Source organism: Callospermophilus lateralis, chromosome 15 (assembly GCF_048772815.1).
Source record: "Callospermophilus lateralis isolate mCalLat2 chromosome 15, mCalLat2.hap1, whole genome shotgun sequence".
NCBI classification, from domain to species: Eukaryota; Metazoa; Chordata; class Mammalia; order Rodentia; family Sciuridae; genus Callospermophilus; species Callospermophilus lateralis.
This window is the reverse complement of record NC_135319.1, coordinates 89,374,081-89,390,794: the sequence shown is the minus strand read 5'-3', so window position 1 is coordinate 89,390,794 and position 16,714 is coordinate 89,374,081. Positions and strand designations below refer to the sequence as shown.

Here is a 16,714-nt window from a genome sequence, read left to right as displayed (position 1 = left end):
TGAGGCCTGAGCCCTTCTGCTTTGAGACAGAAGCAACGTCCACACTCAAGCCCTGCAGAGAAGCCGGTGTTGCTCATGTCACGGACGCTATGGGGAACTTTAGGATTGGCACCCAAGCTGAAGGAGTCTTCCTCCCGAGCTCAGTCCTGACCTCCCCCTGCCAGACAGGCATCACTTCCTGCCCATTTAATGACACTTCCTTTGGTCCTCTGCTATTCCACTTCAGATGTCTGGAAGACGGGCCTGGATCTGGGAGTGAGATTCCCTGAGGAAGCAATCTCTGCGGGATCACTCACCAAATTCTAATTGTTCTCTACCCGGTTCAGTATTTCCTAATAGTCATAAGGATATCATGAGAAGAAAAAACCTGATGGCCTGCTGAAATTCTAGATCATAAACCTAGAGGCTGTACGGCAATTTCCAGAACCACCTGTCCCCCACCCCTCTCTACCCATCATCCATCCACCTGTGCCTCTGTCCACCCACCTATTCTGGTTACTCACTGAGGGTCCTCTCTGTACTCTTCACTGCTGGAATTGGGCGCGGGGGACACAAACATGTAACTGCAACAAGAAACCCTGTCTAAAGCTACCCGTGCAATAACAGAACCACTGAGAGACGGCCATGCCAGACCTGCGCTTCCGAGCAACACTACAGAATAAGGCAGAGGACACTGAAAGGAGGTCTCAGCTTGAACGGCTCAGCACAAATGGCAGGATCTGGTCCCCACGCCCTTTGCCAGGATAACTAGGGGCGTGTCCCTGTGCTCCGCCGTGGATGGTCCTTCTTATTGATGTCGCTCTCCATCATTACTGAGGCCTGTTGCCAGGAAAGAGGCATTTCAGAATCCCTACATTGCTACCACCTCAGAGCCTGATGGTGGGAGCCTGGACTGCCTGGCCTCTTGTTAAGTCCGCGTGCAGCAGGGCCGAGTCCATAATGAAAGCACTTCCTCAACATTTTTGTTTATGTTGTTGCAGTTACTAAATATCCATAAAATAAATATCCTAAAATCTGTAACAGCAAACTAATATTCAGAATGATCTTTGACTCTGTAACAACAGAATCATAAAAGTGCCTGATGATTTTCATTACCTTAAGGAGCTTTGCATGGAGCAGCAAGGTGTAAGCCGCTTCCGTGTAGTTATCACACTCTTTGTGCAGGTCACAGAGCTTGTACAAGTACCTGAGATGACGAAAGAGAGGCGCGTGCTTAAAATGACACGGAATAATCTGTGTGGAGGATTGCAGGAGCTAATTCAACATTCAACAGTAACTCCTATCTGCACTGTCTTTTTATAATGTTCATGATTCATAATACCTCAAAAACTTTCAATGAAAAAAAAAAGCACTAAAAGCCCCAATAAGAGTAAATACATTCTTGGATAGATAGGTAGTAGATAGATATGAACACATATGTACATATGGATACACGTATTTTAAATTTTAAGTCTTTTCAATATAAAAATGAAGATGAAAAAGGTAGAGTTTCACTTCAAGCTGTCTTATTCTTTTTAATCTTTTCCAGATTTTCCCTCAGTCATTTGAAATGAGATTACACAATCTTGATTGTCATTTCCTACGTGTCCATTGAATTCAAATGCACAAAAAATCCATAGGAATCCAAATCCATAAGAATAAAGAGCTCCCCCGATCACAGTGAATAGGATCAAAAGAGGTTCTCGGCTATAAAGAAATGAAGGTTGCTTTTTAATATAAAGCAAGATACATTTTGGATGAAAGAAGCTGATTGTTTTCCCAAGTATACTATAGTAGTCAGATGCTGTTTTTGAAGGAGAAGGAAGAAAACACACACTCAATGTAATAAATATATCCTCAAACACTAATGCCATGTAGAGTTCATGCTTAGCCTGTTTTTCCAGTGTTGATCTTGATAATTATTTGACACTGGACCCTTACAGTGACCAGGAGAGAGACAGGCCTAATCCTGGTGCGTCACGTCACTAGCATGTTTCCCCCGGGATCGCTGAGGATCTGACTAGGGCCTGGTGCGTGGAGGCAAGTGCACTGTGGTTGAGCTATCCCAGCCCTGTCTTATCCTGGATGGGAAACCAGGTGAGGGAGCAAAATCTAGAAACATGGGGATTTGGAGTGAGTTAAGTGAGAGGAGACTGAAAATTCATAATACTGTCTATTTCTGGTAAATTTATAACTGGACTTCTCACTTAATCAGATGAGCGACTGTGAAACATTAAAATCAGTCAACTTTTTCCCCTAAAAGGGCCATATGAGTTGGTCACAGGGGTATAGAAGCCGTGAAATGATCATTTATAGTTTTGCCTCTGAGTTGGCTAAATGTGACCTCCAAATTCTGTACTGGTGGGGATCAGCTATACATGCTGAGAACAGACCTGGGGACCCCCAAACTCAATGTCAGGGGAGTCGTAATTTCCTATGAATTAACTGCTGAGGTTATAAGCGGTTCTTAACACGGATTGCCAAACAGCAATTACAGTGAGCAGGGTGCAGACCTACCTTAGATACATTTCTTCTCTTTCAATTTCTTTGTAGAAATTCTGAAAAATTAAGCCACATGTTGTTTAAGAAACCTGTTCCACGAAGGGTGTCATGTCACATTAAAAATTCAAGTTTCTTCAACTTGTGTCAAACCTGGGCTCAGGGACCCAGCTCTTTGGAGAGAGCTGTAGATTCACCCAAGTTACAGAACCACCTCCCGCTGTCACTCACGTGCTTTGCTTTCCTCGTGACCTGGCTTCCTGCACTTGGAAACCTGATGACTCAGTCTACTTCTGTTGGTCATGAGAAAGTCACCTGTCGTCAGTTAAAACAAGGTGCTAGCCACAGACAGGATCTCTTAACTGCTGTAATCTCATTCAAACAACCTGGATTTGGGATAGGCAAAGAAGCGGCACCCACATGATTTTGAACAGGAGGGGGCCCTTCTCTAGCTTCTCTGGAGCTAGAGAAGCTTTTGCGATATTCTAACTCTCGGTGTCCAATACAGTGGCCACTGGCCGAGGCCGTTTACAGGTGAAGAAATGTCAACTAACATTATATGAATTTAATGGTTCACCTTCCCAGGCACCTGCCACACTTGGACTGCTCAATAGCCACATGGGGCCATTGTTACTGTACTGAGCAGGGTCCACATAGAACCTCCCCTCTTCCCAGGAGTATGCGTTGGACAGCACTCAATACTTCCAATGCACACGAGAAAACCAGTGGCATCTTAAAGGCCCCTCGTGCACAAATAGGTCAGCAGATTGCAACTGATGGGATACTTGTATGAATTACTGCCAAGGACCTTCTGCATAAACGTTTCTATAAAAATTACCTTTCTTCATGTGACTCTCTCTACAAACACTTTAAAATCTTAATCATACCTGGGGCCCCAGACAAGCACAGAAGTCATCCAACAAGGCATGTGAGATTCAATACCTGAAAATGACGTTAGCACTCTAGAATCGGTGCCCGAGGTGAACAGGTGAACATCAGTGATATGAAGACCTACAAGGACCCAATCAGATGGCAGAGGCGCTTTAATTGCATCAGCCAAAGACAGTATTGCTTCCAAGATTCACCTCTCTGAGATGATCCGTAAGTACAGAAAGCAAGCGGGGCATGTTTAGAAACAGGGACGGAGACTTCCACACTGCGCTGTGTCTGACAGTCTAACATGCTGCGGGACCTGGGTGTGGCTGGGTAATGAGGATGTTCCCAGGTGAGAGCTTGGAGCGTCGGTGTGGAGGCGGAGCAAGGGCCGAGCTCACTGATGTTCACAGGCCGATTTCACACTCGTGTTTAACCCAGTCCTAGGGCTGGGTCCCTGTCCTTCACAACTGCACAGCAGGGATATCGTGACCTTCCTTTCTCTCAGAGATACAGAACGTCTTCTATTTTCGGTCAGATTGACATGTGTCCTCTTCCCAGGTCTTCAAAACCTCCCCAGAGCAGAGCCCCCATCTCCAATCCCAATTCCTATGGAAACCTCTGTGTCTTTTATGTCCAGTTCTGGATGCTCTGGTGCCCCCTGGGCTCTGCAGCAGCGCCTCTCACTCTCCCAGCAGCCGAGCCTCAAGGCCCCACTGCAGTGGCACTAGAGGGACCCTGTCCCTTCCAACCGACTGGTTGGCCTTGACATCCAGGGCTCAGACATGTGCACCGTGTTTCAGTTCTGGTTCCTGAATCGCTCCAACAGATGCGAAGTTGTTTAAGACTCTGGTCCCAACACGGCATGCCTTGCCTTGGAAGGGGTCATGGAGACAGAAATGGGCCTCTGTCATAAAGCGACTCTCAGCCTGCAAGGTGGGCATGCTGACGACTGCAGAAGAGCAAGGGGCCACACACCGAGTCGGCCACCCACGAGTAGGGACACCCCGAGTGGAGGCGACAAGGAATGCTGCTTCCAGAGTCAGTGAGGTGGGAACCAGGACCCAACACACACCCAGAGAAGCTTGCAGGTCAGGATGTTCAGGGGACTTAGAGCGCTGGGCAAAGTGACTGCTCATGACCCTTGTTTTTTCATTTTCCATTTTGATTTTCTTAGAGGGAAGAGCACGGTATTAATGAGCCTTATGACTTAGCATATTCCATAAACCCGGTCTTAAAAAAAAAAATCACAGAACTGGTTCTAAAATGGAAATTTGGCAGTGGACTTAAAGGGTACTGACACATTTTATGTTCTCTATTTTATTTGCTAACTTATTTATAAATGTACTTTTATTTTTAATGGACGCATCGTGACTGTACGCATTTGGGGTACAGGGTGACATTTCAATACACATAGCGTGGAACGACAGAGTTGGGGTAAATGAAACATCTTTCCCTCAGAACTTTTTCATTTATTTCTTTGTGCTAGGAAAATCCAAATTACTTTCCATTTTGAAATATTCAATTAATTATTGCCAACCATAGTTCCTGTATATTATGGAACATTAGAAGCTATTTCTGCTGTGCTACTGCACCCCTGTACCTGGTAACTCAATTTTTCACTTGATTTTCCACTTGATTTTTTTAACTTTAAAGATTTCTGCTTAGTGACAAATTGAGTATATTTATGTACCTCTAATACACATTAACATAGCTATATTCATTTAGAGATAGATATATGTATTTGTCTCCATAAAATTCTTGTTTCTACAAGTAAAGGTAAAAATGGACCAGGAGATTCATGTATGTATATAAAATTTAGAGGTAGGAGGCGTCTCCGTAAAACTCTAGCATCTTGTTTCTTTTTATCCCATGGACTTGTTATTTCATATCAAAACATTACAATAGGTTGGGATCCACTCTGGCTTCCCCAGGGGATGGCTCAAGACGGAGCTCTCGGCTCCTCCTGAAGTGACCCGGGATGTCACTCGTTGGGGGAGGTTAGTAGTGTGAGATCGTCCCGGCTGTCCCGGTGTCTCCCGGTTAAGCAGAGCTAGTGCTGACCCCAGCGACAAGAGGTGGGCCCTGAATCAGACTCTAAACCAAGGAGGAACGCATGTCAACATCGGAAACCAAACCGCAGGTGTCATTACAAGAGGGTTTCCAGGGGGGATTCTGGTGACCCATTCAGGCACATTCAGGGCACACCATCTCTTCTCCACCCAGTGCCATGTTCTGGTGAGCACAAGAGATCTTGCTTAAAACAAATACAAGGCTTCATCATCAGAATTGGAAACCTAATAAACCTACCAATAATTCTTCCTTATAGACACTCCAGGCCCCTGAGGTCCTTAAGGATCGGATAGAGCACTATAACTTTATGTCCATAGCGGGGGGCGGGGGTTTCTGAAAAGACCTTCATTTCTTCCCCTAGCAACACAGTGGTTTCTATTTCCATCAACCACATTGGCACCATGAAAGTCACTTATTGAGGGAAGAGGCAAGAATTTAAAGACACGGAAGGCAGAGTCAGGTGACTTCCTCTGCCTAGGATACAGGCCAGCCTACCTGGGCAGAGCGAGTTGCTGTGCTACTTGGTTAGTTTATAGGTAAATGCAAAGACAAACAGAGCCATGGGACAGATCTCAGAACACACCCCAGAAGCCAGTGACTCTCTGGTTGACCAAGACTCTTCTTAGCATGAGCAAACATGCTAAGGTTTGGGGGCTTGCGAGTTTTCCCCTCCGTCATGAGCAGTTGAATGATGAGACTATCCAAGGAATTCTTCATTGTGTTAGAGTGTTTTGAATTTCTCATTGGTGGGGGCGGTTTCTGCATCTATTACACATCTGTTCTTGCACAGTAGCCCCTTTGTCAAGAGAGCTCTTAGCATATAATTCGTGGTTGTTTCAAATGCCTGGATGGATAATTCCAAAACCTCTGTCCCATCTGAGTTGGGTTCTGATGGCTGCTGGAGTCTTCAGCCTGTGCTTGTTTGCAGTACTTGATTCACACTTCAGTGCTCAATTCACATTGAAAGCAATAATGATGCACTGGGTAAGAGCAAGAGGCATCTAGTTCTGGCTCCCAGGCTGATTTCTATCCCAGGATTCTGCTGCAGTAAGCTGTGCTTCTCTGTAGCCTCCTGTCTCTGTGGTGGTGGAAGCAGCCGTTTGCCTGAGAAGATGACCTAAGAGGAGCTGCTGATGCTTCAGTTTGACATTTTTCTAGGGGAAGGCAGTGACATTCCCATGCTCTTCAAGTGCTGGACGGCACACCAGAAGACCCAGTATTTGGCTTCTAAAGGAAAAGAAAACTTGCTACCCAAAATGTTTAATATCAGCCTAAACAGATTATCTGACCACAGGATGAAGGGGCTAGGACTGCTCATGAGCTTTAGCTGCAGAGTTCTTAATGGAAAGACACAGATTCAATATTGACACAAAGTGTATAGAAAGTGAAAATTCTCCCTTTTTTTTTTTTTTAATCTTTTGAATTCAAACACCTCGAGTAGCTTTTTAGGAATGAGTGACTTGTCCCATTCCTCCTGGCAGGAATGTCCATTTTGTGAGCTCCAAGCACCTGCAAATAACAGCTGTGGAAGTTAGGGGAAGCATCTGTTTGTTGGCCAACAGCAGGTAGGCGAGGGCTCTGAAATCCAGAGGCTGACGGCTGGGAACTGAAGGCAGAGATCTGGAGCCCAGGAGGAAGCAGGAGCTCTAGGTGTGAAGTGGTGTGGCTGCTCAGAGCTGTGAGGCTTGCCAGCCACTCCCTGGATTTGAGCTCTGGTGTCATCAAGCTCATCAGCTCCACTGGATTTCCTGGGCGTACCTCAGGAAGGGCATGTCCACAGACCCGGCCACACCACAGCAGCAGTGCATGGATGTCTCCAAGTTCACCTAGCCACTTGCCATCAATGCTGCCCTGCACTGACCTCCTGCAGCTGCTGGAAAAAAATGACCCCAAACTTCATGCCTGCAAGAACAGATGTGCATCCTCTCACAGTTCTAGAGGCCAGGAGTCCACAGTCAAGGCATCGGCAGGGCTGTGCCCCTCCTGTCGGCTCTGGGGAGGGTCCTCCCTGTGCCTTACAGCTTCTGGTGGCCCCAAGCATTCTGCAGCTGTGCCTCCCTCATTTGGACCTCTGCCTCCTCCTCCTTCATGTGGCCTTGCTGTTCCAGGTCTTCTCTTCTGCATCTTCTGAGACCATCTGTCATTGGACTTAGCCCTCTTCTCCTGTCCCCAGGTAATCCAGGATAATCTCATCTCGAGATTCTTAATTATATATGCAAGGACTCTTTTCCAGATAAGGGCACTTTCGTGGGTTCTGAGGATCAGGATGTGCGTGCATTTCCTGAGACCACCATGCACCCCGCTCACCAGAGGACACCTTCTAAACTCCTAGCAGCAGAGACTTAAGATCTGTGACCCACGAGGTGCTACCATGGTTACATAATGAGATGGCTTGGCCACCTTCGACCACGGCAGGGGTACATCTGCAGGGGAGCTGTTTCTGCACACGTTCAGAGTGCATCTGCAATCAGGTCATTACTCGGTCCTGGCAGCAGCAGATGAGGAGACGGGCAAAGGAAGCCATGTTCTGCTGTGGAGAGCCCCATGCCCACGGTCAGGTGGGCCCCGGAAAACCAAGGTGGGGCTCTGGGCATGCTGTAGAGATGGAGGGCCTGATTAGCTTCCCACTCACCAGCACATTGACGGTGCAGCTCATGCGGTTCTCCTTGTTCTCGTCATGCATGATGGTCCTGTAGTCCAGCAGCCTCTCCATCAGACGCACCACCAGCCTCACGAAGGTCTCCCCGGTCTTGGCGAGGTACTTGTGCTTCCTGCAGTGCTCCAGGAGGCTGGAAAATAACCAGGCACACCTCGCTGGTCACGCTCAGGAAGAAAAAGTCAACGGAGGTGCAATTTTAAGTGCTTCCCATTATTAACACATTTTAATTATTTCTGGGCTACAAAGTTCATTGTCGTCTAATTACAGCCTCCCAGTCTCTGCTCTGACATAGATCCCAGTGCTCATCAACACTTACATTTTATCGAACAGCACTTTGTACTGCTCGTCTCCGCGGCCTCCCTCCACTTCGTGATCCAGCTTGGTGATGATCTCATTTTCAAACTATGATTCAACAGAGGAGGAGGAAATCATCAGCATGGCGGATACTTCGTTTTGACTTGAGTGCAAAACATATGTCGGTGGGTTCATCACGGGTGCCGCTGAAGGCTGACCGCGTGTGAAAGATGCCATCCCTGAGCCCTGGGGGTCTCTGATGGTCCCCAGCCATAGAAAGTCCCTCATTTCCTTCCAATGGCAGAAGTAAGAAGTGGGGAAAGAAAGGCAAGAGAGTCACAGGGAACAAAACCAAGGAGTAATGTGAACACACGTCTCCAGCTTCAACTTGCCGAACAAGTAACCTCTGAAAGAGTCGGTGGCCCCTGGAAGTGAACTTCCCAGCCAAGAGCTCTCGCAACCTGAAAACACCCCAGGCTCCACTTCCTGCCCCCCTGCCATAGATCCTAGTGCAATATCTCCCTCCAGGTGAAAAATATTAAAAGCAACAGGGGCAAGGCCCCAAAAGAGACCACTCAGGAAGATCGATCCTGGGCCTGTCCTGTCCCCACAGAGCTTCTGAATGGATTTCCAGTTCCTCAGAAATGACTCTCAAATCCATGCTTTTCAAAAACTCTAAATTCTGGGGAGTGGCAAATCTTCAAACTGTCTTGAAGGGCCGCCTGGGCTGGAAGTCACTACCTTGAAGAGGAGGAGTCGGCTTGCCCCACCTCCTTCCCTGGTGGGACTGGGATTCCCGCCAGGGGACCACCATGCCACGGAGGGCCCCTTGGCTGCCCGTCCAGGTGAGCTAGTAGGAAGGAGGGGCTGTGGAAGTGTCAGGTCATGCAAGGGTCTCTAGGAGTCCTTTGAAAGATACCATCAATCACCCGGTTTGATCAACAATCCCCAAGGCCCCCACTATGATTAGGATCCTGTAAGAACTGAAGCTGCATGAGAGCAAGCATTTCTTCTCATCTGGGCATGGCTGTATTCCAGGGCCCAGACCGTGCATGAGGTGGAGACTCTAATGGAACGAACTTGCAGTGAGTCCATAAATGACTGGATAGAGCTGGGCAGGGCTCAGCATGTCAGCAAAAAAAGCCGGCCAGCAGACTGCTGACACATCCTGATCTCTGGGCCTTGCGAGCCATGTGGCGAGCACAGCTGGTCTGGGGCACCTGTGTCAGACACTGTCTATCCACTGGGGACTTGGGGTGCTGCTGCTGCTGCAGTGGCAGCTACCTGTGGCTCCTGGGCAACAGAAAGCCCGACCCAAGGAGGGATTTCCACACTGGCACAGACCCTCCTGTCCTCAATCAGGACACACGGCCTGAAGTCAGCGTCATCCTGCTGAAGATGAAACAGGACCTCAAAATGGGGCTAGAGAGGAGTAAGGAGTCCCGCGTGGCATCGGGGCTCAGCCATGCCTCAGCCTCGGGAGCTCTGTGAGGGTCCTCAGTTCTCTCCTGACCTTCTCCTTGTCTCCTCCCCACGTAAACAACTCCTTTTGATTCTTCTTAGACTAAGAAGTTCACAGCTCTTAGGAACATAGAAAGAACTGCTTCTCTTAGAGGAAAAAGAATGCCTTGCCTTTTTTTCCCTACCTGAAGTTTCATGATAAGGACTTTCACTATAAAACAACAACCCTCTTAAGTTGACCCACGATTACTCTGCCCTTCATAGAATTCTGTAAGAGGTCATTCACTTTGGAATCTGACATAGGAGAGGTAGCTTGCCAACAATTGCAAAGATGGGATTTCAAGCAGTCCTACCTTTTGGGTGGGGCCAAATATAAAACGATGCTTCGGAACAAATAACGGAGACATAAAGTAGGACTAAATTTAATCAAAATATATGATCCTACTTCATACATGTTTAATGAGTGCTTACGATGGGGAAAGTAGACAGAATGCAGAAAGCATGCTTCCTCCTAATGCAGAGACACACAGGCCTTTAAAATCGCTCATCACGTGTCAATCAAAGGTATTAGAATTTGGAGTCTACTTTGTGAAAATGGCATGTTTGCTCTGCTTCCACATAAACCTTGCTGTCACAAACAAGCAACGAGGAAGCTCCAGCTCCTTAAGTATGCTGCTTATCAAATTTTGACTGATGAATTTAATGTTTTTCTAAAAAGAGTGGATGAATGAGCACATCAGAACATAGCTGATTCTAATTTTGCTAACCTCTAGTCTAAACTAAGTAATTTGCACAAACACCTGGCAACTGTGTGCTGTTTATCAGCAAGGATTCAACACCAGAGATCTGCAGCCAGCCTCTAAGTCCAGGGTCTCTGTTAATTTTTACAGAACATACTAGAATCAATTTGCCACTGTGCTGTGAACTGTTGTCATAATCAGAACTAAACGATCGTGTCCAAATAAATTGGAGAAAGTACATTTGCTGACGGAGCAGAGTTGGTTTTATAAAAGTCATGTTTATCTTATTCTTGATGCACACTGTCTAGTGAGCTGCAGCAGGGTTCTCTGTGGTTAGGATAAAATTAGCAGGGGCTCACGATGCTGCTGAAAAGGCGGCAGAGCCACACTCATGTCACAAGCAAAGTCACTACGTTTCCCCTCTCTTTTCTGAATCACCAATGTTGCTACAAAAATACCCACAGGGTGTCCAACTTTAAATACTGAACAGAGCACTTCTAAGTATCTGACACCAGCAGCCCTCCGGGAAGAGGAAACGTACCAGGATAGGGATGTAAGGCTTCAGAAGGGTGCTTTGCATTGAACCTGACAGGGCTGGGGGCTGCACTCACGGTGGCATTAGCATTGATTTTAACTAACTAGAAAGGAACCATTGCTGTCCCCCCTGTTACCGAGGCAAGCCACGGGTTATTGACTCCTAGTCCATAGATTGTGAGAGAAGCATCCCCAGTAGCGGATAACCCCAAAGCCAGTTACTTTCAGCTTGGAATGCCTAATTTCTGTTTGGGGTTAGATTTATCACTGTCATTATAATACATTTATAAACATATAAAATCAGGCCTACATCTCTCAGGGATCCAAGAACACACTTTCATAAGAGATTGGGGGTTCTGTCCTAGCTTGGGCACAAACAATTCACCTCATGGACAAAGGGCACAGAGGCTGTCAGGAGCTGGAGAAACTGGGGTCTACACACGTGGTCTGCTTTGTATGACAGCAAAAGGTTTATTGGACTCTTTATGTGGGAACCTTAGTACACAATTGTTCCCTGCTCAAAGAGCTCGGCTTTCTCCTGGTTTTCAATGAAAAAATGCTCTGAAGATTCTACAGGTAGGATTGGGGTGTTTGAGCACCTCTGATTTGGGGCATGCCATGGAAGCAGGCTCCCTGTGTCCGCCCCACCTCCAGATGGAGCTGGACCATTTCCCATGGCATCTGCAGGAGGGGCGAGAGAGAGAAGATGCTCGACTGTATCTGGGCAGGAAACATGCCAAGAAGGAGATTCAGCAGAGACAGGCTGGCGCTTGAAAACCCCAGGGGCTCTGGGCTCCCACACTGCTGTCCTAAAGGTTCTGGATCCCCCAATCTGCCCTCAGCCTTTAATGCCTGTGCTCAGACACACATACACGGACACTTCCTCTTGCCCAGCCACTCTCTCCACTTCATTATGTACTGCATTCATCTCTGGCCCTCCACCCGCCTTCTGAAACCCCCGAGTCTTCCGGGGTCTACAGGCAGGCAGCTCCCTGACCTTGACGCCCCTGCAGAAGGATGCATGAGGCTGCGGACGCCAGAGGCACACACGGGGGCAGCCTGGCTGGAGCTGCCGGCTGCCTGGTCGTGACACCTGGCAACCCCTGGGACAGACACAGCAGCTCCCACTCCTACATGACACAGATCTAGGAGTGACTTTGGGCTGGGAGCAGCCACAGTGGAGCCTCATAGTGAGTCCTATTTAATTTAAAGGTCATGGGCACTTGGGTAGCTCTTTGGTGAAGAGCTTTTAAGGACAGAATTCAATGTACTCAGCACTCCTGGATCAAGGGCACCTTTACGTCTGACTTCATGTTGCATGTTGCACCTTCTCTCAGACCACTTTACTTCTGGCTTTAACAAATAAAAGCCTAATTCTTGAGCCACGTTTCCTTCTTAAGTATCCAAAGCAATAAAACCAAGTATTATTTTGAAATGAAAAGCACAAATAAACAAACTAACAAATAAAAATCCCAATGAATTGGAGAATAAGCAAAATAAAAATGCCACCAAACTTATTCACATTCATATTACAGTGCAAAATATATTGGCTTTTCCACCAAGTGGCAGAAGCTGCCAGCATTTACTTGGGTTATTCAATTATTTGCTTCAGGTTACTGGCATGGGCAGTAGGAAGAGATTATTCAAATAGAAACTCAGAAACACTGACGACACAAAGATTACTCATGTTCTAACATTGTTACAACTAAATGGGAATTTCTGGAAGTTGTGGAGCAATTTACTGAGCCTCACAAAGATGACAGAAAATAGCTCCATGATTGAAAATATTATTTTGCTGTGGCGCCTTTTCCATTCCACTTTTATTAATGGTATGTGGCCCATATGGTCATTTGCTGCAATTCTCAGCTGTTAGTTCTGTATTTTCCAAAGGCATAACAAATGGAATTCTTTAAAAGGATGTCAGGGGAGAATTTAAAGCCTGCTTTTGTTTATGAAGTAAAATCCAGTGTGAGGCTGAGACGCCAAGTATCATCCATTCAGAGGGCAGGGTTCTCGGAGAGATGGAAGGGAGGTCAGCTTGAGGCCAGGCCAGGGCTCGGCTCTGGCTGCCAAAGCCAGAGTGAATAGCACCCCACACTTCCCCCAGGCTACCTGGGCACGTTCTGAAACCATATCAAGTGAGGGGTCTTCCTCTAAAAAATGCAGACCTCATAACGTCCCCAGTTCAAGGGTAGATGTGCTACTCTGGGATTGGGAGAGGAGCAGGATGGGGCAGGTGACAATGACACAAATGTGGGGGTAACGAGAAGGTGACAGGTCACAAAGAAAGTGTCCTGGAGAAGTAATGGGAAGGCAGAAGCAGTGGGGGGAAATGCTTAGGAGAAGAGGAGGGCAATCCAGATCATGGGAGACTCTTCAGGAAGGTCAGAAGAGTCAGGATGGCCGAGGGAGCTGGGGCGTTAGGAGCACCCTGAGATAAAAGGGGAAAGGTGAGAAATGGGCTTCCATTGAGTATAGACTCCCTGGACAGGGCAGAGAAATGACGGCAGGATTGTGGGGAAAATAATGCAGGAGCCTGGCAAAGTCCCCTGTCCAGGGCCACCCTGAGGGCCACCGCTAGGGAAACGGCACACACAGCACCAAGAAGGAAGAGAACCGCCCAAAGGTAGGAGCTCATGCCCTTCCCAAGCAGGGGTGGGGACAAATTGGCCCAGTGCAGAGGGGTAGAAGAGCCACTCTGGTCACAAAAAAGTCATGCAGTATCTAGTCAATCAAGATGTCTTCCTTCCAGGGACCACAGATCACCCCGCTGTGAACACCAGCCTGAAAGGAAGCTTTTAAGTGGGAGGGATCTCTGTTCCCAGGCTGCTTTGTACAAACGGGGCCTCCTACTTCACCTGCTCCTACCAGGTCCAGTCTCCTCCTTGCTGGCTCGGAACAACACTCTCCCTTTGTGCCAGGTCCACACACAATGTGGTCCTGCACAAGTGACTGCCACAAGTGTTAGTTCTTTGCAGAACTGAGTCCCCATCTGCAAGGACCTGCCCGGCAGAGACAGTCAAGATGACTTGGGGACTCACTGAAGCCCTGGAGGGAGCGTCCCAGGTCACTGTGAGGACATGGCTCCCAAATGCATAACTCCACGCCACCTTGTCCTGCCACCAAGGCAGCCTGGCCAAGATGTGGCAGCTGGAGAGGCAGGGCAAGGGCAATGGCATGCTGATTTTCAAGGAAGAATTCTGGCTTTTCTTACAAAAATGGAGAAAAGAATTTGACTCTTGGGGGAATGTAAGGGAAAGAACATTCTGGTACAATGGCCTCCACAGGCGTGGAGGAGCACAAGGGCAGTGATTCTGGACAACTGTGGAAAAGCCGATGTGAAACATGCCCTTCTAAAGCGCCAGTGATGGCTGGATGGGGTTTAATCTCAAGCAAAATGGCAGGTGTCCCCCCACCCCCAATCCAGCAGATCCCCTCTCCACTCCAACTGCAAGAGCGCAGCCCAACCCAGACACAACACATATTTCACAAACAGCAGGAAATTAGGAGCTCCACCCCCAGAGACAGAGAAACTTGAAAAGGATGAGCTATGTCATATGTTCAAAACACAAAGTTTTTAAAACAAAAGCCTCTCGTCTTCCCCTCACTCCATTAGGTTTGCACATCTGCTATGAACGTGGAGGCAATTTAAGCCCTTGTTGATGTGACTAATAGTGTTAGATAATTGGATTTGTGGTGGATTAGTTAAACAGCAGCCAACCATCCCTGTCCCAGGAGCTCTTGGGTGGAGAGGCAGGCAGGGCCAGCTGTGCTCTGTGGGGGCCTCTTGGCTAAGGGGTGAGCCGCAGTGACAGCAGGAAGGAGTCGGAAAAGGTAGGAGGAGTGCCAGGGTGAGGACAGCCTCGCTTACAGTACGGATCTGAGCGTCTCCCGAAGGTCCTGGGGCTAAAATCTGCTCCCAGTTGGCCCTACCGGGAGGTGGGGGACTCTTTAGGAGGTGAGGCCTGCAAGTCTTGAGGTCCCTGGGGGTGGGGGGGGGACAGTGGGACCCCAGCCCTCCATACTCTCCTTTTTCTTCCTGGCCATGAGGTGTGCACCTCATTCCTGCCTGATGGCTGCTGCTGATCACCATGGAGTGACCACCTCCCATAGGGAGCCGCAGTAAGCCTTTTCTTTTCGTAAATTGATTATCTCACTTATTTGTTATGGTGAAAAGCTGACTAACAAAAGATGTTTTTTTCTTTTTTTACAAGCTTTAGCTTACCTGCCTTAATTTTAAAAACCTATTAACCAATGACTTAATGGCCAGCTTGAGTGGCTGACCATGTGCGGTCTGAAGCAGGCTCTCCTGTGGACCTGGCCCTGCCTGCTGTGCCCTTGCTGGCCTTTCCCAGGCTGGCCTGCTCTGTGCCAGAGAAGCTGCTTGCAGCTCACACCATGGGACTCAAGGTGCAAGGCTCCTTCATGGTAGTACTCAGAGAGCTTGGTTTTCTGGGAGAACACTGGAAGGTCTCAAAGCCCCTGCTGGGGAGTGGGTTAGACTGGAAGCAGAACTCATGGCTCCTGCCCACACACCTGGGGGAAGCTGGGGGACGGAAAGTGCTCCCTCCCAGGACTGTCCTGAGATACTCTGAAGCCACAGTGAGACAGCAAGTAGACAAGAAGAATGAGGAAGGGAACCAGACAGAAGCCAGGCCTCATCCATCTTCATTCCAGCTGCCCTTGGCCTTTACTTTGACCCAAAGACTACTTTTTAAAAATGATGAATGGTGTAGTGTTTTAAAGGCATTTGACCTTATTTTTCTGGGCTAGCGACATTTATCTATATAAACACATTTCCCCCTTTGCCTGATATATATATAAGTATATATTTGGCTTCTATTTTATTTTTATATTTCCAAGGATTGAACTCAGGGCCTCCTGAGTGCTAGGCAAGGCACTACCACTGAGCTACATCCCAACTCCTTTTTAGTTTTTCTTCTGAAACAGAATCTGGCTAAGTTGCCAAGGCTGGCCTCTAACTTGAGACCCCCCTGCCTTAGCTTCCCTTGAAGGTAAGCACACACCACTGTGCCTGGCTAAATACTGATGCCTGAGTGTTTTGAAAGCTCCTGGCAGTGTTTGTAATATGCAGTCAGGGCTAGGAACCAAAGCTAACTTTCCCCCCTGTGTTAGGATTGAACCTGATTCTTTAATAGCACTTTTCATAAACTCTGTCTTTGGGCTTGATTTACATAAAATTCAAAAAGTGATATAAATTTTCTGCCTAGGAAAAGTAGTTTAAATTATAATTTGTAGTTTCAGTGGGTTGGCAGTGAGATTGGGACCATGATCTGGAGCCAGCAGCAATGAATGTAGATGGGGCGTATCCTACAGAACTGATTCCAAACATTTTGGCAATGATGTCAAAAGTTACAAAATTACTTTGAATCAGCAATTGCATTTCTGAGAATGTATGCTGGGAAAACTTTCGAGATGAATTCGAGCTGTGTGCTTAAATGTGCTCACGGCACAGTTATTCACAGTAGTGACAATCTGCCAAGGATCCAGATGCCTGCAGTAGGGAATGGATCAGTCCAGGACAGTCACTCTATTCCATGAGAGGCAACACTCTTATTAAAATCAGTGACTACCTTGCAAT

The 16,714-nt window shown here is 47.6% G+C and overlaps 1 protein-coding gene across 2 annotated transcripts in view; it reads right to left on the bottom strand.

The window, feature by feature from the left end:
• The window catches only part of Dock1 (dedicator of cytokinesis 1), a 447,303-nt gene that overhangs the window by 51,947 nt on the left and 378,642 nt on the right, over positions 1-16,714 (bottom strand). For both annotated transcript variants that reach the window (XM_077105459.1, XM_077105460.1), the window contains exons 34-37: positions 8,400-8,485; positions 8,057-8,213; positions 2,497-2,537; positions 1,096-1,186 (exon numbers count right to left, since the gene is read on the bottom strand). In XM_077105459.1, the coding sequence (XP_076961574.1) occupies positions 1,096-1,186; positions 2,497-2,537; positions 8,057-8,213; positions 8,400-8,485 (375 nt within the window). The remainder of the gene's footprint in view (positions 1-1,095; positions 1,187-2,496; positions 2,538-8,056; positions 8,214-8,399; positions 8,486-16,714) is intronic.